Below are 21,451 nucleotides of genomic sequence, written 5' to 3'. Positions count from 1 at the left end.
ATGCCCCGCGGGGGTCAGACCCTGCACCTGTGCTTGTGGGGCTCCCCGGGCAGTGGGGGCTCGGAGCCCCTTACCGAGGCCCGGGCCGTGTTGCCCCGGAGGGCCTGTTGTCTGAGCCGTGGGCCTTGATGGTGGGCACGTGGTGGGGGCGGACAAGGGCAGGGAGCCGGCCCTTGGCTGGGCCTCTGCCAGCCGCCTCGCCTCCCACCCTGCTGGTCACCACTGCCCGGTGCCCCTTTAGTGACACGGGGACCCCGGGGGCAGCCCCCCCCCGGTTGAGTGGTCACTGCTGACAGAGCCATCCGTGAGCCGGTGGAGGGGAGGCTCTGTGTAAGTTGCTCATCTAACAGGTGTAGGCGGAGAGCAGGGGAGAGGCCTCTCCTCCGTGGGGATCCGCTTCGGGGGCCCTTTCCCCCTGACCGTGCCCACACCGCTGCTGTGCCGTCCGCGTGGCTGAGGTGGGGGTCGCCTGTCGTGGCGTCCCTGCACCCCTCTCGGGCCCCCACGCCGTGCTGCCCATGTCCCTCACGCGGCCGCGGCCTCCAGCCACTCCGCCAGTGCTGTCAGCCGTCTGCGTTGGGACAAAGGGCCCGCTGTCCTGCACCCCTGTTTCACCCGCTCCAGGTTAACTTGTGGTTTTAGGACACGGACACGACTCACCCCTACGGGTGACACGTGGGGTCCGCGTCCCCCCCCCCCCCCGGGTCTGGGTGGGCTCACGCCTGCGCCCAGCCCTGCGCAGAAGTGGTGCGTGTGACCCCCGAGCTGTTGGAAGTCGCCTTGCTCCCGGCCCCCCACCCCCACCTGGAGCCTGTGCCTCCCTGCCGAGAGCACGCCGCCCCGCTGTGCCGTCCGCTTCCGGACCCGCAGAAGCTGAGCACGGTGACCCGGGGGTGGCTCTCTGTCCCCAGGTTTGGGGTGGACGAGAACAGCCCGCGAACCGGGATGAGCACGGTCGCGTGGGTGCGCCCGGCCGTCCCGGTGGCCAGTCCCCCGTGGGCCCTGCCGAGCCCCGGATGAGCTCGCCAGGCGGGTTAGGTCAGCCGGGTCCGCGTTCCCGTCCCTGTCCTGTGCCCGCCAGGGGTTACCATAACACCCGTGTGTCCCCACAGCGCCTGCCTCTGGGGTCAACAGCAAGGCCCTGTTCTAGTTAGTACGTGAAGACAGCTCAGTCCGGCCGGCTGGGTGTGCGGCCAGCCTCGTCAGAGCGGAGGCCCTGTGTCACAGAGGCGGCCACCGGGACCACGTTCGGAAGACGTGTGTGCTGCTGTGGGCTTAGTGCCCACCGAGCTCATGGCCCGCCTCCCCACACTATTCACCGGAACCTTCTGTGGCTCCCACACTGACCACGGGAGGGGGGTGAAGATGCCCTGGGAGATGTCACACTGGCCAGCCCCTAGTCAGACACGAACCACCACTCCTACCCCCTGCCCTGGGCCCACTGGGGCCCTGACCTCCAGAAACAAGCGGGAAAGCAGGACCGGGGCGGCCTTTGGCTTCCTATTCTCGAGCCGTGCTCCCTGGACACCCAGGTCGTTCCTGTGCCTGCCCGGGGCTCGGGGTCATCCCGCTGCCCCTGACGGGCCGACCACACTCACTGGCACCTGAGAACCCGCCCGTCTGGGGAAGCTGCTGGAAGGGGCCCTCCAGGGTGAGTGGGCTGCGGTTTCCCTCGTGGCTGCAGAAGCTACAAGGTCTCCCGCCAGGCCCTCGCCCGAACTGTGCCTCCAGCCCGGAAACCCGCCCCCTTCTTGTGGGGCACACCCTCCTGCCCCCAGCCCTTCCCCAGGCCCTGCTCTGACCCTCCAGGTGCCAGGTCGTCAGCGGGGCAGCTGCATTTGAGTTTCAAACGAACAACAAATACCGTTTCAGTACAAGGCCGTCCCACATACCACGGGACACTCATCATGCGAAAGTAGTTGTTGTTTTTCTGAAATTCCCGTTTAACTGGACGTGTGTGTTTATTTGCTGAATCTAGTCATCGTAGCCACACCCACACTTTCCCCCCAAACTGGATCATCTCAAAGCCACTCCCTGACATCACTTCATCCAGGAAATACCTATTGAATGAATGAGTCTCCGGGGTCTGGATGGCCAGCAATTGTCTCTCCCCCCCCCTCTTATTTAAATGTGTCCAGTTTCTTAAATTACACACGAGATTCCTGAGCCTCGTGTCCATCATCAGAAGGGCTGAGTGAGTTACATCCTGTGTAATGGGATATTTGAGTTACTATGAGCAGGTCTTAGTGACCATGGTGCCCAGCCCAGGACCGTGCACCCAGCAGGTGCTCCGTAAATGCTTTTGTAGGCATGAGCATATGACTCCAAGGTAAACACTCTGTGGTGGAAAAGTAAAACTTGGCCACCGGTTCCAACCCCCCCCATTCACTAATCCCCAGGGGTGGGCACATGACTTCACCTCTCAGATGCTGTCTTCTTTTCAACAAAAGGGAAGTCGTGAGCCCCCTTTGTGGGCCACGCTTACCACCTGGGCCCCAGCAGGTGTGGGTCTCGATGGCCCCTCATCCAGGTGGGAGAAAGGACGGGGCCTCGGGGCCTGGGGAAACTGGACCCTTTACCAGAAAGGGTAAACTGAGACCCAGGAGGGCAGGGAGTCCCTCAGACCCCCAGTGTGACTGCTCTAGGACAGGCATCAGCCTTCCTCATTCTGGGAGCCCCCAAGCCCCCGGAAGTGACTATGAACGCCGGGGCTGTGATCCTGGGTTCGAATCCAGGCTTTGCCCAGGAGCTTCCCCCGACCTGAGCCTCCGTTTCCCGATGCGGGACGGGGGTCATAGAACAGAGTGACTCGAGAGGGTCTGTGAAGCTGAAGCTCCCCCCAGAGCAGGGTCTCGCCCGCAGGGCGGCTTCCCCGCCACCTCCCGGGACCGCGGGTGGAGGAACACGGGCGCCCCCGCGCGGCCGCGCGTGCTCAGGACGGGCAGGAAGCGTGCAGGAGAGGATGCTTTATTGCGCGACCCCGGTCGGCCGCCCCTCGGGGCCTCGTCAAGCGGCCGCGCCCTCGGCCATCACGCCGTCGATCCAGGCCACGTAGCTCGCCAGGCGCGTGTAGATGCCGGGCTTCTTGCGGTTGCCGCACACGCGCGAGCCCGACGTGACCACGGCCTCGGCCACGCCCCCGCACACCAGCGGGCCCCCGGAGTCGCCCTGCGGGGACAGGACGGCGGGCCGGGCCGTGAGCGCTGCAGCCGCGCCTGCGGGGACCCCCGCCCGCGCACCTTGCAGGTGTCCCAACGGTTAATCTCCCCGCACCCCAACCCCCGCACCCCCCACCCCTTGCAGGTGTCCCGGCGGTTGCTCCCCCCGCACCCCTCGCCCGCCCCCCCACCTTGCAGGTGTCCCGGCGGTTGCTCTCCCCACACATCATGCTCTGGGTGATGGTGCCGTCGTGGTACGTGCGCTGGTTGCAGGTGGCGCGGTCGAGGACCCGCAGTTGCAATTGCTGCAGGCGGTCCGGCCGGCGGCCCGCGTGGGTGACCACACCCCAGCCGGCCACGTCGCAGAGCGTGCCGGCCGCCACGTCGCGGTCCAAGCGCTGCCAGGCCAGGGGCTGCACGGCGGGGCCCAGCTCGGCCTTCTCTGACAGCTACGGGAAGGGGCGGGAGCGGGGGGTCAGGGCGGGGGGGTGGGGGGGTGGGGGGGGTGGGCAGCGGGGGTCGCGTGCAGCAGGTGGGACTGAGGCTGGGCTCGGCAGACCTGCAGCAGGAGGAGGTCGTGGTCGATTGTGTCGGGCCGGCTGTCTGGGTGGGGCACTGCGCGGAGCACGTCGTACAGGCGCTTGGAGGGCTCGGGCTGCGACAGGGAGTGTGCGCCCAGGAGCACCTGCAGCTTCCCGTCGGCCCTGGGCGTGGGGGGGTCCACATGAGAGCCGCGTCCCCCCCCCCCCCCAGCCCCTCCCAGCTCCCCGCTGGCTCCGGACACTCACAAGTCCTCCAGCCCCGCCCCCCCCAGCCCCCCCGCTGGCTCCGGACACTCACAAGTCCTCCAGCCCCGCCCCCCCCAGCCCCCCGCTGGCTCCGGACACTCACAAGTCCTCCACGCAGTGTGCCGCGCTCAGCACCCATCGCTCCGACACCAGGAAGCCGCCGCACAGGTGCTTGCCTTTGACCTGCACCGACGCCATGTAGGGCCGCGCGTGGGACTCGGCCTCGCGGCCGCCCAGGATTCGCCCACGGGGCTGCGCCGCTGGGGGAGGGAGGGCAGGTGTGTGCTTCAGGGGGCCGGCCTCCCTGCCCCACCCGGCCCTCGGTCCGCCCAGGCCTGGAGTCTGGTCGGAGCAGGGTTGGGGGGGGGGGGGCCCAGGCCTGGAGTCCGTGGGGGGGGCAGGCCTGGAGTCCAGTCCGGTCAGAGGGGGGGGGCCCAGGCCTGGAGTCTGGTCGGAGGTGGGTGGCAGGCCTGGAGTCCGGTTGGAAGGGGGGGCAGGCCTGGAGTCCAGTCCGGTGGGGGGGGTGCCCAGCCTGGAGTCCGGTCAGAGGGGGGACAGGCCTGGAGTCCGGTCGGAGGGGGGGGGCAGGCCTGGAGTCCAGTCCGGTGGGGGGGGTGCCCAGGCCTGGAGTCCGGTCAGAGGGGGGACAGGCCTGGAGTCCGGTCGGAGGGGGGGGCAGGCCTGGAGTCCAGTCCGGTGGGGGGGGTGCCCAGGCCTGGAGTCCGGTCAGAGGGGGGACAGGCCTGGAGTCCGGTCGGAGGGGGGGGGCAGGCCTGGAGTCCAGTCCGGTGGGGGGGGTGCCCAGGCCTGGAGTCCGGTCAGAGGGGGGACAGGCCTGGAGTCCGGTCGGAGGGGGGGGGCAGGCCTGGAGTCCAGTCCGGTGGGGGGGGTGCCCAGCCTGGAGTCCGGTCAGAGGGGGGACAGGCCTGGAGTCCGGTCGGAGGGGGGGGGCAGGCCTGGAGTCCAGTCCGGTGGGGGGGGTGCCCAGGCCTGGAGTCCGGTCAGAGGGGGGACAGGCCTGGAGTCCGGTGGGGGGGGGGGCAGGCCTGGAGTCCAGTCTGGTGGGGGGGGTGCCCAGGCCTGGAGTCCGGTCGGAGGGGGGGGCCCCAGGCCTGGAGTCCGGTCGGAGGGGGGGGGCAGGCCTGGAGTCCAGTCCGGTGGGGGGGGTGCCCAGCCTGGAGTCCGGTCAGAGGGGGGACAGGCCTGGAGTCCAGTCCGGGCCCACTGGGAGCAGGGGACCCTAGGGCAAATTCGCTAAGTGTGGCTGACCAGACCCAGCAGTCCCGGCCGTTTGCACCGACAACTTGACCCTCACTGGAGGCCGAGCTTGGACTCTGAGAGCTCAGGCTTCATATTCGAAGTTTGGGGGAAAATCCTTCCTTTTCAGAGTTTTCCATTCACCTGCTGGAGCCGGGGACACTCCTGCTTGATGGCCGGGGGGGGGGGGGGGGGCAGCTGACCGCCCTCCAGACGGGTGGCTCCCAGCTGTCCCCGGTAGGCCCAGGCCCTGTCACTCACCACACGCGGCTGCGCCCAGGAGGACCAGCGTCACCAGGTGCACCAGGCAGGCGGTCATGCTGCTGCTGTGGCCTGAGCGGGGACTCAGGCTGGGGCCCCCAGGCACTGACACTTGTATGAGCGGGCAAGGGGGCGGGGCTCCCAAGGCTGGCTCTGCTGCGCGGCCGCCGTCCAGCAGGGCAAAGGGGAGCCTGCCTGTTCCGTGCCCACCCTCCACGGGAGCCCCGCACCGAGAGGACAGGCGGCTGGAGGGGACTCCTGCCTCTGTGTCAGGTCCAGGGCTGGTCCCCGTGCGGGCCGCAGACCCTCGGGCGGACCCACTCTCAGCCCCCCAGCCCAGGCTCCCCAGAGCGCCCTTCCCGCCCCCAACGTTTTGCAACAGCAGCTGGAGGCCACAGTTTGTAAACAACCAACTTCCTCTGTGTTTCTGCCCCTCCCTTCTTTCTCTTCCTCCTCCAACTAAGAGAGGAGGTCCGTGGGGGTGGGAAGGTCACCTGACAGCCTTGTCCCTATTGGCTCTGGGGCCCAACACCCCAACAAATGGAATGTTAGAAACGGGGTGTGTCAGATGCAAGTGACAGAAAAAACAAGTTGAACTGGGTGGGGTCTTCAACGAGGAAATGTAAATGGAAAGTTCAGGGACTACTTTCAGGTGCAGCTTGATCCAGGTGCCTGACCGCTATCAGGTGTCTCTGTCTCTAGTTCGTCCTTTCCTCCTTGGTGATTTTTCTCCTCACCGGGCTCCCCTGTTGTGGGCCCAGGGGCCCCAGACTCAGCCCAGTGGCTCAGTGGGCCCCTCCCCCAATTCCCCATCACTCCAGCCAGCTTCTCAAGGCTGCCTCCGGTTAGCTGAGCTTTGATCACATGGCCCTTCCCAAGCCAATCACTGCGAGCAAGGGTTGGCAGGTTCTGATGAGCAGAGTGGGTTGCGTGACTCTTTATAAGGTCAGGATGATGGATCAACGTCTCATGAACCCATGGAGGGGGGCAGTGCTGGGAACACAAGGGTGGGCCGGGCCTTGGACATCCCCAGTGGGCACATTGCACAGTATCTTCCCTCTACGCTTTCCCCTTTGCTGTGGACTGTTTCAGGCACAGAGAATAGAAAAAATGTAGCCAGTGTGATTTGTTAGATCCTAACATGTTTCCTTATTGAAATCAGAAACTCGAAACAAAAGCCCATTAGGCTATGGAGTCCAGGTTATGTAAGAGTTGGAAACTGCAACAAAATTTGGAACGTCTTCAATAAATAACCCTGAACACTCCCCACCCGGGCGCCCAACGAACCAACGACGGCCAGCGTGCAGGGCTAGGTTGGAAGAGTGACTGACCGACTGACCCCCGGCCAGTGCTTGGGCGGAGCTGTGGGAGGGGAGCACCCCAAGGCAGAGGGAGCCCCAGAGGCCAGAACCGTGCGGCAGGGCCCCGGCCGTTGACCTCCAGTGCGGGGGCGGGCAGGGTTCGTGAGGCCGAGGCCGGTGTGGGACCCGAACCCCTCCCCTCACTCCTCCCTGCAGGGAAACCGAGGCTCAGGGAAAGACAGGTGCCCAACGTAGCTGGGACTCAAACCTAGGCTGCCGAGCACAGCTTCACACCTGTCTCTACCTTGACTTCTTTGCCTGTAAAATGGGGCAGGGCTAGGACTCGCCTCAAGGGCCGGAGAGAGGGCCGGATGAGTGAACGGTGGCAGAGACTTGGACCGGTCCCTGTGCCGCGTGAGCAGTGACTCAATCCGGTGACGCTGGGAACCCGGGTGGCAGCTGGCATCCTTTGTGGAGGGTGGGGAAGGTCTTCTTACCCCAGGGCCCCGAACTTGCTGCCGTTTGGAGGCGACACGCCCACGAGACACACTTTCCGGGCCACTCTGGGGCCCCCGTTGTACAACCAAGAAACACACGCATTCTTACGAAAACCAAGAGGCTTTTATTGTCACCGTGGGCAGGGCCCAGCCAGCGGCGCCCTTTCTAGAGGGTCCTGCTCGCGGGGTCCCTGGGATGCACCGAGGGGCGGTCGTCCTGGCGACGGATGATGGAGTTGATCCAGTTGGCGAACTGTGCCACCGGAGCGAAGGCGTCTGGGTAGAAGCCGGAGCCACAACTTCCACGGATGAAGGAGTCGATGCCCTGAATCAGCCCGTTGCAGACCAGGGGCCCCCCCGAGTCCCCCTGCGGACACAGACAGGGTCGGAAGGCTGGCCTTCCAGGGCTCTGGCCGCGGCCCAGGCGGGAGCGGGGGGGAGGGGGGACCCAGGGGGGGACCGGGGTGGGGACCGGGGGACCCGGGTACGTACAAAGCAGATGCCGGCCTGCCGGCGTGGCACCAGCGTGCACACGTTGGAACGGGGGCACAGGGTGGTCACCACGGTCACGTTGAGCTCCTGCAGGATGTTGGGCGGTGGCTGGGTTGTGCCCAGCTGGCCCCAGCCCATGGCCAGGCACTGCACCCCACTGCCCACACCTTGATTCTGGGCAGGCAGCCTGGCCACCCGCACGTTGCTGTTGATGGTGGCTGACCCATTGAGCTGTGGCGGGTGGAACAGAGAGCGTCACGGGGTGGTGGGCCATGACCTTCCCCTCCCCGGGCCTCAGTTTCCCCATCTGTCTAGTGGGAGCAGCCGCAGTGGTTCAGAGCATCTCTGGACATGTCTTTGTTTAAATATTAAAAAAAAAAATTAATGTTTATTTATTTTTGAGAGCGGGAGACAGAGCCTGAGCATGAGCAGGGGAGGGGCAGAGAGAGAGACACAGAGACACAGAATCCGAAGCAGCTCCAGACCCTGAGCTGTCAGCACAGAGCTGACGCGGGGTCCAAACGCACGAACTGTGAGATCACGACCTGAGCTGAAGTCGGACGCTCAACCGACTGAGCCCCTCAGGCGCCCTCGGCCATGTCTGTATGCAGTGGGTAACCAATAAAACACTGGGCAACAGCGGCGACACTTCCCTTGTTCTAGAACATTCCCAGAGAATAACCCTTAAGTTTGCAAGCAGTGGGGAAGGGAGTCTCCCGCCGGCTGAATGTGGGGAATGTCACCCCATGTCACAAAGACAGGAGCGGTCCCCGTGCGCGGCCACACGGATAATACGTCTGCCCACGGACAGCGGCTCACAGCCTCCCTCACCCTGTGCCCTCAGCAGCCCGCCAGGTGGGATTGGTTTCTCCACGTCACGGGGTGGGGGCTGAGGCACAGAGAGGCGACCTACCCAGCTGGAGCGGGGGTTTGACGCAGGCCTCCCGTTCTGGGCCCCCCAGTCTTCCTGCCTCTGCACCCTCCCCAAGCCTCCTGCCCCCTGGGTGTCCCCTCCCCGCCCAGCCGGCCTTGCACCTGGAGAATCACGATGTCGTTCAGCAGCCTCTGGGGGTCGAAGCCGTTTTCAAAGACCCGCTGGATGGTGAACATTTGCCTGGTGGGCTCTCGCTGCCGCAGGTCATGTGCCCCCAGCACCGCCACCACCGACCGGAAGTTCCTGCAGCAAGGAAGAGGCAGGAGGCGATTCGAGGCGGCCCTGGTGGTTGGGAGCGCGGAGAGACCCCGAGCTCAGCTGTGACCCCCACCCAGGAGGGCCTGGCCTGCCCCCGCCAGCCCAGGAGGGCCTGGCCTGACCACTTCCCCCCGCCAGCCCAGGAGGGCCCAGCCTGCCCCCCACCCAGCTCAGGAGGGCCCAGCCCGACCACTTACCCCCAGCCCAGGAGGGCCTGGCCTGCCCCCCGCCAGCCCAGGAGGGCCCAGCCTGACCCCCCCAGCCCAGGACGGCCTGGCCTGGACCACCCCCCCAGCCCAGGAGGGCCCGGCCTGAACCCCCCCCCAGCCCAGGAGGGCCCGGCCTGCCCCCCACCCAGCTCAGGAGGGCCCAGCCTGACTACTTCCCCCCCCAGCCCAGGAGGGCCCGGCCTGACCCCCCCAGCCCAGGAGGGCCCGGCCTGACCCCCACCCAGCTCAGGAGGGCCCGGCCTGCCCCCCGCCAGCCCAGGAGGGCCCAGCCTGACACCCCCCCCAGCCCAGGAGGGCCCAGCCTGCCCCCCACCCAGGTCAGGAGGGCCCAGCCTGACCACTTACCCCCAGCCCAGGAGGGCCCGGCCTGCCCCCAACCCAGCTCAGGAGGGCCCAGCCTGACTACTTCCCCCCCCAGCCCAGGAGGGCCCGGCCTGACCCCCCCAGCCCAGGAGGGCCCGGCCTGTCCCCCACCCAGCTCAGGAGGGCCCAGCCTGACTACTTCCCCCCCCAGCCCAGGAGGGCCCGGCCTGACCCCCCCAGCCCAGGAGGGCCCGGCCTGACCCCCACCCAGCTCAGGAGGGCCCGGCCTGCCCCCCGCCAGCCCAGGAGGGCCCAGCCTGACACCCCCCCCAGCCCAGGAGGGCCCAGCCTGCCCCCCACCCAGGTCAGGAGGGCCCAGCCTGACCACTTACCCCCAGCCCAGGAGGGCCCGGCCTGCCCCCCACCCAGCTCAGGAGGGCCCAGCCTGACTACTTCCCCCCCCAGCCCAGGAGGGCCTGGCCTGACCCCCCCAGCCCAGGAGGGCCCGGCCTGCCCCCACCCAGCTCAGGAGGGCCCAGCCTGACTACTTCCCCCCCCAGCCCAGGAGGGCCCGGCCTGTCCCCCGCAACCCAGGAGGGCCTGGCCTGGCAGGTGCGCTAATGCGGCCCCGCCCCTGGGAGGTCTCACTTCCTTCCCGTTAGATACATGCGGCAACGGGGCTGTGAGAAAGGGAGGCGTGAGCTGGGGTGACTCACAGGCCGTCCACGCAGTGGGCAGCCGACATGACGAAGTTCGGGGCGATGAGTGTGCCACCACAGAAGTGGCCTCCACGCAGCTGCAGAGACACCATGAAGGGCCATGCGTGGGGCCGGGCCGGGCGGCCGCCCACGATCTCGGAGGCCAGTGCAGGGCCTGAGGACACACGGGGGGAGGGTGGTGAGTACCATGCAGGAGTCCCGGCCCGCGGCCGATGCATCCAGTTGAGGAAACTGAGGCACGGGGAGGGGGGGGGGTGCCTGCCACCACCCTACCACCCCGCCAGAGCACAGCTCTTTAGACATAGTGGCTTTGGGGTCCCCAGAGGGTTCGCACCCCAGCTCTGGGCTCCCGTGCCGGCCTCGCCACCCACAGCCTCACTGTCCTGCTCTGGAAACAGGCCTGCTCGTCACGGTGGTCCCCTTCCCACGAGGATGAGGGGCCACGAGGGCCCAGGACAAGCAGAGAGGCCAAGATGCCTGGGGACAGACAGACGGACAGACACGTGGCCGCACTCACCACCCAGCAGCATGGCCAGCAGCACGGGGGCGAGGGCAGGGCCGGTGGATCTGCGGCGTGGGGTCATGGTCGGGCTGGGGCTCTGGCGTCTCTGACCCCTGTGCCCACCTGCCCCTCTTATAGCCCCCATCCCCGGAGGCCGTTGCCCTTGCCCCACGGTGGGGCCAGGTGTCCCCACTTCCTCTCCCCCGCCCAGGGTTGGGGGGGTGCAAGGGGCCGGGGTTGGCTCCAGCAGGGTCACTGGATGAGTTCCACGGCCAGGACCACACAATTAAATGGGAAGGTCAGATACGCAATGTCTTTCAGTAGAAGTGTATCCCCAGTTCCGCACAGGACACCCCCGCCCCCGCCACGAAGTTAGTCCTCGCTTCCCCGACACTCACATTGACCTGGGCGTCCTGTGTTTTTACTGAATCTGGCACCCTAGGCCCAGAGGACGCTGGCTGGGGCCCCCGCGTGCCTCAGTTTACCCTGGGCACTATCATAGTGTCAACAATGCTGCACGGTCTGTGTCCTGACGTTCCGCAGGGACGGGAGACTGAGGCAGGGCGGGGGCTTCCCCCACGGGCTCCTGCCCACACGGGGGATCCGGGGTCCACACCCAGCCCCCAGGGCTCACAGCAGGACGGCCGTGTGCGGCCCGTCCCCTCTGGCTGTCGCTCACAGGAACTCACTGTCACGGGGTCAGCATCTGGAGTCTGGCACAAGTCCTGGGAAGGGGCTCCCACCCCCAGCCCCCCTGAGCTTCCCTGAAGCCCCACCCCTCCCCCCCCCCCGCCGAGCCTGGCCGGGCCAGTGCCCTGGCCCCAGCTGGGCCTGACCTCCAGTTAGCCCGAGTGCTCTGCCCGGGGGCAGCCGAGGGTCCCCAGGGCCCAGCCCCCTCCCCCGTGACCCCTGTTTCACTTCCCGCCTCCCCCAGGATGCTCCAACGGCCGCTGTCGCAATAGGCAACGTCCTCGGGGCTCGGGGCTCGGGCAGGGTGCGGGGAGGGAGCCAACGGATCCGCTGTGGGAATGGGCGGGCCGGGGCCCCAGGGACGCCCAGAGCCAGCGCCTCGGCCGGGGCCCAGTTGGTCCCCGGGCTCCCTCAGCCTGTGGCCACAGGCGAGCCAACCCCACGGCCCCCAGCGATGAGGGTGATGGCCCTGCCCTCCGGAGCCCTGCATACAGCGGGTGCTCAGCACCTGCCCTTTCTTCCTGCCTTGGCCTGAGGCACATCAACCCTCCTGTCCCCGTGGCAGGGTCCCCCCACCCACAGAGCACTTAGCCCGCGCTTGCAGTCTGGGGATGGGGGAGGAGGACGTGGCTCTGGCAGGGAGAGCAGGTTTAACCAAAGCTGCCTCTATCGAGCACCACCTGTATACTAGGTTCATCCGTGTCGTGGTGGTTACGTGTTGACTCTGGGCTCGTTCCCTAGTGTGGCCACTTGCCCACTGCACCAGCCCCGGCCACCGACTCGACCCCTCCCCGCCTCCGTGTCCTCGCCCATCGGATGGAGGTCTGAACACTAGGCTCCATCTGAGGCCGGACGCGGGGATTAAATGAAGGTTTGCAGAGTCCGCAGCTGAGAAAGTGCCGTCCTTGAGGGCCTGTTAGCCATTAACCGCCATCAGGAGGGCAGGGTGCTGCTGGCCTGGAGGGCTGCAGGCTGGGAAGCTTCTAATTCGAGATCACAGGGGTGGTGACCGGGTGCAGTGCCCGCACGACAGGCACTGGGTTCACGAGGCGGCCCCTGTATTGTTCCTGTGGTTTTGTGGCTGCCTGAATCTGCACCACCCCAGCCAAGCTCTGGCCAATCCACCCGAAGCCCCGGTCCTCGCCTCCCCGCCGGGCTCTCGTCTTTGCCTTGTGCAGACCGATCCTGGCCAGCTTCACACGCCTGAGCCCATGGGAAACACCGGGGGCCGCATTTTCTGGGTCTTTCTGTTCCCAGCAATGAGCTCAGTCGACATCCCCTCCAACAAGCCTCGTTCACCCCCATCTCTGGGCACCAAAGGCCCCTCTGGGCTTTTTATAGGAACCGCTTCCCTGCCTTGGGCTCCTGGGAAATTCGGGAAATTCCTGGCCTCCTCCGACGCTCACCAGCATACATTTCCTGGGGTTTGGCAACGATTTGTTCCTGGCACCGCGGCTGTGAACCGTAGCAGCTCCTCCCCTGGGGTGGTTGGAGAGAGGGCCGGCCCAGAGCTCTCGCTCTTGCTTGAATTTGCATGCTGCCACCAGGTGGCAGCAGAGTAAATCAATAAGGAAAGGGCTGCCTTCCAATTCTGTGTCCCCTCAGCGGGTCGGCCCCTCTCTGAGCCTTAATGGCCTCATCGCTACGACCAGTCTCCTGCTCCACAGCTGGCCGATGACCTTCACCTCTTCCTGCCTCAGACCTCGCCTCCAGGCCCACCCTACTTCCTTTCCGCGGCCCCGCATGCCGTCCCCTCCCCGACCCGCTCTCCTCCTCTGCCCCCCCCCCCCCCCCCCCCCCCGCCTTGCTGCCTTCCAGCCGCACCGAACAGCCTGGCAACCCTCCAGAGAGTCCTGTTCGTGCGGGGCACTCAGCCCAGGCATCACCACCTCCTCCAGGAAGCTTCCCTAATAACCCCTGTACCGTCCCCGCTTGGATCAAGAGCCCCCCAGGCCCCGGGCACTCCATGTTCTCACGGCCTGGTCCTCAAGCAGTCCCCGAGCTGGGAGACGGACGCAGCGGTGGACACAGTGTCACCGTCCCTGAGGGCCAGGGCGGGGCTCCTTGGACAGTTCTGGGAAATGCCTGGGGTGACTCCAGACAAGGAAACTGAGGCACAGAGATGGGCATCGACTTAACCAGGGTCGCCCGGGCAGGGCTGGATTAAAACCCCCATCTGTGTGCGTCTGGTCAGTGAGAGCGCCGTGACCTGGGCCCTCTACTGATCTCCAGGCCTCTCCCCAGCCCCCCAGCCCGAGTTTGGGGCTCAGGCGAGCAGCCCTCGGCCCTCTCCCCACGCGGGAAGGACAGACAGGAACCCGGGGCTCCTGAGAGCCCCGTAGGGGTGGGCGGTGCAAAGGGCCGTCTGTGGGCCCAGGCGTGGAAGAAGTCCCTTTCTGAGGCCACCCTGTGTCCAAGCTCCCACCTCAGGGCTCGCTGGCCTCATGCTTGGGGCCCCCGTGGGAGGGGGCGGCCCTCCCCCCTGCACTGCTCGGCACAGCCCCAGTTTAGCCCCTGTACGTATGGGAGGCGGGAGCAAAGAAGTTGGAGCGCTCCTGGGAAGTCCATTCCTGGACCACGGAGGGTAGCGGCTGCTGAGTCCCCCAGGCGGGGAGGGAACCGGTCGGTCAGTCGCCCAGGCTGGGCGAGGTGGCCAGGATGTGACTACGTCAGGGAAAGGGGGCTGGGAGTGGTCTTGCGCCACTCAGGGGTGAAATGTGTTGAGTCTGGAATTTTCTTTAGGACACGGGGACAAGGAAAGAGATAGGGCCACGCCAGAGGGGAGCATGTGTTTACTGGCCTCCTACTGTATACCTGGACCCCTGGATTCTGGGTGTGGCTGCCAGAAAACACTGGACTGGTCACCCACACCTGCCCCCGAGGTGGGAGAGCCCCCAGACCCACGAAGGCTGTGGGGGTGAGGCCGCTCCACACGTCAGCCCGCTGAAGCCCCCCCCACTTCCCCCCCGCTTCCCCTGGGCCTCTCGTGAGTTCCTCCAGCCATGGGACCGAGGCCCCAGGTGCTGAGAGCCAGGTGGGCATGGCCACAGCAGATGCCGGAGCTGTGACACGCACGCGTTCCGTGGCCACAGTGCCTTTGGGCTCCTGTACAACCTGAGCAAGGTGCCCGAACCCCCCACCACGGCCAGGCGCCGGGTGCCATGGGCCCCCACGACCTGGGCATAGAGGGTGGCTGGAGGTCCAGCTGGGGCCGAGTGCTGGCAGGAAGTACCTCCTCCAGGGACCCTGCCACGTGGAGCCCCTCTTTGTAACATTTGTCACTGGCACATTAATTCACTTACAAAACCAACCGTATTCTTGGTCCTGTGCTGGCCCTGGGGTCCTGCCTCTGCCCAGGCGCCTGGTTTTCAGGGTGGCAGGGCCGGGAGGAGGTGGAGGGAAGGTATAGTTGGAGGAAGTATGGCCCGATGGTCAACGTAACCCAGAGGAGGGCGGAGTCGCACCAAATAGAGTGAGGGTGACACCAAGACTTGGGTGAGGTCTCCGGGGGCGGCCTGGGCAGGGCTGGGAGGTGGGGCGGGGGGCGGGGTCCCATGTGCCCAAAGGGCAATTCTGGGCTCCCCTGGGTGGCTCTCTCCCCACCAAGCCTGCTGTATGCCAGGCTGTGTCCCTGCATCTGCACAGGGCTTTGTATACAGTAGGCGCTCCATAAATGTTTACTGCAGGATGAATGACAGAGATCCCACGGGCCTGCTGGCTCTGCCCACCCACCTATAGGAGGGGAATGTCTTTGAGCTTCTGCTCTGGGTCCTGGACTGTAGTTGATTTCAAACAGGTGAGTGACGCTGACCTTGGCCGGATGGGCTGGGGGTCTGTAGGTGGAGGGCCCGGGCACCGCACTCACCAGGATGGAGCTTCTGAGGGACCGGGGTGCCCATCCCTTGGCCCCCCCCCCCCACTCACTGGTGCCCCCTGCCCTGTGAGACCCAAAGCACAGCCCCCTCGGTGACTCCCCACAGCCTCCGCAGGACGTCCTGACAGCCTGCTCTGCACCCTTGGCCCTGAGTTGCCAACAAGAGGGACGCTGGGGCCTGAGGTCAGGACACCTGTGAGCCCAGCCCTCCCGGGGCCTTGTCCCGATACCAGGGGGAGGAGCGGCTCAGGCTGCAGAGCAGGGGAAGTGCGTCGCCCAGTTTGGAATGGGGTGACCCAGGGCAGGGCTGCCTGCACGCATTCATGGGTCCCCAGGCAGTGGGCAGTGGGCAGCACGGAGCTTGGGTGGATGCCCGCCAAGGAGGGCCGTGAGTGGGGCTCAGCTTTGTGCCCACCCATGGTCTCTGGGGGGTGGGGCGGGCAGAGCCACGGTGCGACCTCGACCCTGGCGCATGGCCTCTCAGAGTCTGTGTCCCCATCTGCAAAATGGGTGTCCTGTGGCTTACAGCACAGGGGGCTGCGGTCTGCTGGTGGAAGGGGGCCGGGCCTGGCAGGCAGCCACTGCTGGGGCCAGAGAGCCTGGCAGCTGGGATCCTTGCTGTTTCAGAAGGTTCCCTGGGGATGGTGGCACCCGGTCTGGAAGGCCAGGGAGGTTTCTAAGAAGGATGGGGGGGGGGGGGGGGAAAGCCGGTGAGGCGACCCATTTTGCAGATGAACAAACTGAGTCATGGAACATCTTCATCAGGATGAGGGCTCTGGAGGGCCTCTGGCTCCTGCCCCTCCTCTGGCACTTACATCATTCACCTGCCCCCGCGCGTCCCCCCCACCCAGACCCACACACACTCACTGAGCACTTGCTGTGCCGGTCAAGGCTCAGGAGCTCATGGCTTGCGTGTAACTTGCCCGTTTTACAGGCGGGGAAACAGTCGAATGGCCCAGAGACGCCCCATTCTCTTTTCTTCCCCTCCCCTTGGGGCACGCATCCCAAAGGGCAGACAGAGTCCTGGTCTGGTCCCGCCTCAGTGTCCCCATTTCACTGGCTGGCCTGAGTGGACACTCCCCCAGAACCAGCAGCGCCCAGACAGACAGATGGACGTGTGGCCCGACACACTGCCAGTGAGACGGGTGCGAGGGCAGAGCCACAGAGTAGGTGGCTGTGGGCCGTGGTTGGGTCACCCCGCCTGCCACCCTTCCTGCCCCCTCCCCAGCTGGGGAGGCCGGTGGGGCGGTCCCACACCTGAGCTGCTGTCCTCACATCCTCCTTGCGTCTTTGGGGCCACAGGGGTCCGAAGCACAGTCCGCGGAGCATGCAGGGGCTGGGCCCAGGGGTCCTGGCTCCAAGAGGCATCTCTCGGACGCCCTGCGCCCCTTCCCTCTCAGGGTCCCTGCGGCCCCAGCAAGGCAGAACGTGGCCTGCATGTCTAGGGACTGGGGTGGGCCCCGCTCAGGTGGGTGCTGGGGGCCACAGAGCTGCGTGCCCTCCTGAGACCCACAGACACATCTCTGCCACCTTACCCATTACAGATTCACTTTGCCTTCTCAGGCAGGGGCTCTTTCCTGGGGTGATTCTGCCCCAGGGGACCCCTGGGCAATGTCTGTGGTTCTCACGGGGGTCGGGGGGACTCCTGGCATCGAGGGGGTGGGGTTCAGGGATTCTGTTCCACCCCCACAGCGTCCAGGATGCCCCCACAGAGAACACTCCAGGGGCTGCAGGGCCCAGAGGGAGAAGCCAGGCAAGAAGGAGATATTAGGGCTTATTTATAAAGATTCATTATTATGAAAAGCACAAACATACAGAAACAGAGAGAGAAGAGCTCACCAAACTTGGGGACCAAAAAAATGCTTTTTAACGTTTCATTTTGAAATGGTTTCAAGCTCACAGAAGTCCCCAGAATTCCCAGGTTTGCCACCCCCAGCTTCCCTGGAAACGCGGCCGGAGTGAAGGCTGGTTCCGATCGGCTCCTCGTGGATCTCCTGCAGCTCGGGCACCGTTCCCCGGCTGGTCCTGGTGTCTCCTCCGCGCGGGACGGCCCGCAGCCTTTCCTGTCCCTTGTGATGCGTCAGGAGTCCCATGGGCGGGTGGCCGCGTCCTCCCGGGCACCACCTCCCCGCCCCGGGCGACCATCAACTTACTGCTGACGGTACTGACCTTGGGGCTTTCCCCTCGGAACGCATGCAGCCTGTTTCTGGAATGTTCGCCCCCGGGTCTGCTGCCCACGGCAAGCAGGGCTGGTTCCCCTCCTCCTGTCCTCCTGCAGACATTGGCTGAACCCTTGCATCAGTCCAGCCACCTCGGGGCGCTCCCCTCGTGTGCCCCCGGGCCCGCCGGCGAGCCGTGAAGTGGGCAGGGATGGGCTGGTTGTTTGGAAAGTGCTCCGCCAACGGGGAGGGTGAGGGAAGCGGGGGCGCTGCCTGCCACCGTCACCACCACCCGTCGCTGCCACCTATCACTATCATCACCACCCCCACCGTCCCCTCCCTTCCCGGCAGGTCACACGGCCCCTCCTCATTCCCAGGCTCTTCTGGGAGTAGACATGCACCTGCCGCCTGGGTTCAAATTCTGCCGGGCTGTGTGATTCTGGGCTGGAAATACCGCCTCTTGAGCCTCAGTTTCCCCACCCGCTAAGTGGGAACGATGAGAACAGCCCTCCGCCACAGGGCTTCAATTACCCAGTACAAATAGGCGTGGAACAGGGATGACGGACAAACACAACGTGTCCGCCGCGCACGCGCACGTCCCTCAGGTGCAGCCACCGTGCACGCGCACGCGCACTGATGACCGCGTCCCCGAGCACGCGCACGTCCCTCGGCCGCGAGCAGGAGCGAGGCGCCCACCCCCGCCGCCCCGCGGACGGACCCCGGACCCGCGACGCTCAGGGAGGGAGCCCGACACGAGAGGCCACGCGGGGTGTGAGTCCGCGTGCGCGAAACGTCCAGAACGGGCTCGTCCACGGACGGGAAGGGGGCTCGCGGGGGCAGGGGGCTGCGGGGGGTTTGCTGGGGGAGGTGATGGCTGATGGCGCTGGCGGAGGGGGCTGTGACTGCTGGTGGAGATGGGGCTTCCTTTTGGCGGGGGTGGTGGAATGTTCTGGAATCAGAGGTGGTGGTTGCACAACTTTGTGAATGTACCGTATGCCACGGAATCGTTAAATGGATCAGCTCTACGGAACGTGAAGTGCAATTAAATAAAACCTAAGGAAAAAAAAAAAAAAGACAGACCTGCCGGAAAGCGGGCGGGCCCTGGCCCTCCTGACCCCCTGCAAGCGCTCTGCTCTGGGTGTGCAGCGCACGGAGACCTGGGGGGCAGGCAGGCGACCGCAGGGCCAGGGGCGGCCTGGAGGCGGAGGCGTGGTGTGCGGCGGTGTGGAGCCCTGGGGGCTCCTCCAAGGGGCTGGGCTGGGCTGGGCTGGCGGAGGGGAAGTGGGGCCTGGAGGCTGCGGCCTCGGCCCCCCTCCGGCTCCAACTGTGGGTGACGCAACAGGCAACGGCCGAGGGCTGGGCCGGGTGGCCGGTGGGGGCCGGCGGGACCCGAGCGAACGCCCCGGCGTCCAGGGAAAGTGCGGGAGGCTCAGCCTGTAGTGTCTTCCCTCCCGAGTGTGTCCGTGTGGGGCCCCCACCCCCTCAGCCTCAGTTCCCCTTCTGAACAATGAGCGGGCAGGGACTGACCTCTGTTGGGTCCAGGCGGGGCCCCTGAACCAATCTAGGTTCACGCACCCTGACATTCCTCTCTGGGCCTCAGCCTCTCCCTCTGCCAAGTGGGTTAATGGCAACTCGACTAACCTTGGCGGCCAGTCTGGGTGAGCACCGGGGGCTTCTGGGGGTGCTGGGGTGGCATTGGGACACACGGGGTCAGGGCTGGGGGCCGGGAGACCACTGCGGGCAGAGGGTTGGCCCCCGCGGGCCCCTTTCCTCACGATCGAGTTGGAGAATAAGCACGGAGCCCCCACGCAGCTGCTGGGAGAGGGCAGAGCCCCGGGGTCTGAGGCCCGTGTTTGCCTCGGACCCCAGGTGATCTCTGGTGACCTCAGGTCGGCAGCGCTGACAGCTGTCTGGACACAGCATCACCCAAGTCCTGGCCCCGCCGGGCGCACGCCGGTGCGTTGCTGCTCTTTACTCTTCATTTTTAAATTTTACTTCTACCCTCGGAAGGTTCAACGGTCTAAAAAATGTGTAAACAGTCCCCGCTGGAAAGATGGGGGTCACCGTGCAATCCGCGCCCCTCTGCCCACCTCACCCCGCATGTTCGCGGGCTTCCTGGTTGGTGCTTGGAGCAGCCGGCGACAGGTGTCCCCCCGCCACACACACTGCTCTCCGCTGTCCCATGAAGACCCCTCAGGGCAGTGACCCGAGGACTCTGTACCTTCCACACGGCTGTGACTCCCCTGGTGGCCTCCTGCTGGGAACACGGACTGTTTGCAGCCGGAAGATGCCTCGTCGCCCGCCGAGGGGGACGCCCGCACTGTTCTCAGCAGCTTCGTGTCTGTGTCCTCGTCAAAAGACAGGGTCTCCGGGGAGGTTGCTCAGTCTCTCGTGCAAACCAGTGAGGGGGAGGCTGTCCCCACATCGTCTCGAGGCTTTTGTGTTTCTCTGCTCTGAACGGTCTGCTTACAGCCTCTACCTGTACGATCGACCGGGCTGTTGTTATTGGCTTTAGGCACTCTTTATATATGAGCTTCACTGTCATATTTTATCATATGTTATGAAGTATACATGTTGTAGACATTATAGTGATTTATAATAAATATGTATGATCTATTTCAATAGAATTTTATTTAGCTTAAGAAACTATAATACATAGTATATAATTATTTTCACATTAGTACATTATTTTAATATGAGTAATATTTATACTTTAGGTCTTTCTACGCGGCACACACTAGCCTCCTGTGACTCAAGTGGCCAAGAGTCTGTCACCAGTTTCTCGTGTGTCCTTTGACCTTGCTGTACAATATATTCTCCGCACAAACGAGAGATGGTCCAGGGGAATCTGACTTGGGATCAAGGCTCACGCTGGCTGTGTGTCTGCAGGCGAGTTACCCAACCTCTCTGAGCCGTGGTGGCCCCTCCCTCTGTCTGCTGGAGAGAACAGCCCCCGCCTCTCAGGACTGCGAGAGAATTCAGGGAACACAGGCCCCTCGGGGTGGAGACCACACTGCCAGTTAGCGTCCATGAACTCCTGCTGCCAGCCCCGCCCGCCCAGCAAAGCAGGAATCGGTGTCGAGAAGAGGTTGGGCATCGCTTCTTAATGTTTATTAGTTATTTTTTGAGAGAGAGCATGAGCAGGGGAGGGACAGAGAGAGGGACACAGAGTCGGAAGCAGGCTCCAGGCTCCGAGCTGTCGTCACAGACCCCGACGCGGGGCTCAAACCCACAGACCGTGAGATCTTGACCTGAGCCGCGACGCTTAACTGACCGAGCCCCCCAGGCGCCTCGGGAATCACTTATTAGGGTCACAGCCACGGGGTCAAGGGCAGGGAGGCCCAGTGGTGTGCTGGGCACACGAAGGGCCGAGGATATAGGCACAGTGTGGGAGGTGGGGCCGGTGATGGTCAGCTGGGCCCCAGAGGAGGTCACAGCACCCCCAGGCTTGTCTGCTCTGATGGGGGCTGAGAACAGAATCTAGCCTGGGAAGAGACCACTCCAGCGAAGACATCAGGGCTCCTGCCACAAGGCCCCAGGGAGAAAGAGGCTGTGCCATGTGCCAGGCTGTTCCAGACAAGATCCCCACCCCCCATCTCCCTGCACGGGTAGCAGGAGACTCAGGCCAGCCCCCTGGCTCCACCTCAGAACTACTCACCTGGCAGCTGCTCTGACAACTTGAGCCTTCCTCCTGCAACCCACCAATCTTGTTCCAACCCCAGGGTCTTTGCACATGCCGTTCCATCTCTGCATGCTTCTCCCCCCTCTTTTCCTGATGAACTCTTCCTTGACGTTCGGGCCCCAGACGCCTCCAGGAACTTTCTGATGCTCGTGGGCCGGGTCAGGAGGCATGCCCCCAAAGAGAATCACAACGTCCTGTGCACATCTCTATTTTTTTGTATTACTTTTTGTTTGTTTGGCACCCAGGTGGGCACAAACCCCCAACCCCTGGCACACCCCTATCTTCACACATGTCTGGCCCCCCCGCCCACAGGGTCTGGGAGCACCACAGGGCAGGTCCTTCTCTG

The 21,451-nt window shown here is 65.1% G+C and overlaps 2 protein-coding genes and 1 long non-coding RNA gene across 4 annotated transcripts; all 3 read right to left on the bottom strand.

Annotated features, from left to right (window-relative positions):
* Positions 1-2,951: 2,951 nt before the first annotated feature.
* On the bottom strand, positions 2,952-5,821 carry CFD (complement factor D). Of its 2 annotated transcripts, none has more exons than XM_045491144.1 (5): positions 5,465-5,821; positions 4,050-4,206; positions 3,718-3,862; positions 3,295-3,607; positions 2,952-3,166 (listed from the first exon to the last, which is right to left on the bottom strand). In XM_045491144.1, exons 1-5 carry the CDS (start codon positions 5,520-5,522, stop codon positions 3,030-3,032), a joined length of 810 nt encoding a protein of 269 aa, XP_045347100.1. In that variant the 5' UTR covers positions 5,523-5,821; the 3' UTR covers positions 2,952-3,029. The 2 variants fall into 2 exon arrangements, with proteins under 2 accessions (XP_045347100.1, XP_045347101.1); XM_045491145.1 differs by having other exon boundaries at positions 2,952-3,168; positions 3,350-3,607; positions 5,465-5,817.
* Positions 5,822-7,367: 1,546 nt separating this feature from the next.
* LOC123604967 (neutrophil elastase-like) lies at positions 7,368-10,842 on the bottom strand. Its single transcript, XM_045491142.1, has 5 exons — positions 10,716-10,842; positions 10,196-10,352; positions 8,790-8,931; positions 7,755-7,985; positions 7,368-7,629 (listed from the first exon to the last, which is right to left on the bottom strand). Exons 1-5 carry the CDS (start codon positions 10,780-10,782, stop codon positions 7,429-7,431), a joined length of 798 nt encoding a protein of 265 aa, XP_045347098.1. The 5' UTR covers positions 10,783-10,842; the 3' UTR covers positions 7,368-7,428.
* Positions 10,843-17,124: 6,282 nt separating this feature from the next.
* Positions 17,125-17,586, bottom strand: LOC123607546. Its single transcript, XR_006716777.1, has 2 exons — positions 17,434-17,586; positions 17,125-17,333 (listed from the first exon to the last, which is right to left on the bottom strand). It is a non-coding gene; the product is annotated as an uncharacterized LOC123607546 (long non-coding RNA).
* Between the last annotated feature and the right edge of the window lie 3,865 nt (positions 17,587-21,451).

Source organism: Leopardus geoffroyi, chromosome A2, assembly GCF_018350155.1.
Source record: "Leopardus geoffroyi isolate Oge1 chromosome A2, O.geoffroyi_Oge1_pat1.0, whole genome shotgun sequence".
Lineage (NCBI taxonomy): Eukaryota > Metazoa > Chordata > Mammalia > Carnivora > Felidae > Leopardus > Leopardus geoffroyi.
This window is presented reverse-complemented; position numbering and strand designations above follow the sequence as displayed.

Bases quoted from the DNA above. Each gene is read 5' to 3' on its own strand.
- CFD (XM_045491144.1), bottom strand. From the start codon at position 5,522: ATGACCGCCTGCCTGGTGCACCTGGTGACGCTGGTCCTCCTGGGCGCA. The intron at 3,608-3,717 runs GTCTGCCGAGCC...CCCTTCCCGTAG, and splicing joins ACGACCTCCTCCTGCTGCAG to CTGTCAGAGAAGGCCGAGCT. The intron at 3,167-3,294 runs GTGGGGGGTGCG...GTCCCCGCAGGG, and splicing joins CGCCGGGACACCTGCAAGGG to CGACTCCGGGGGCCCGCTGG.
- LOC123604967 (XM_045491142.1), bottom strand. From the start codon at position 10,782: ATGACCCCACGCCGCAGATCCACCGGCCCTGCCCTCGCCCCCGTGCTG. The intron at 7,986-8,789 runs GTGCAAGGCCGG...CACCCGCCACAG, and splicing joins ACGACATCGTGATTCTCCAG to CTCAATGGGTCAGCCACCAT. The intron at 7,630-7,754 runs GTACGTACCCGG...CTGTGTCCGCAG, and splicing joins GGCAGGCCGGCATCTGCTTT to GGGGACTCGGGGGGGCCCCT.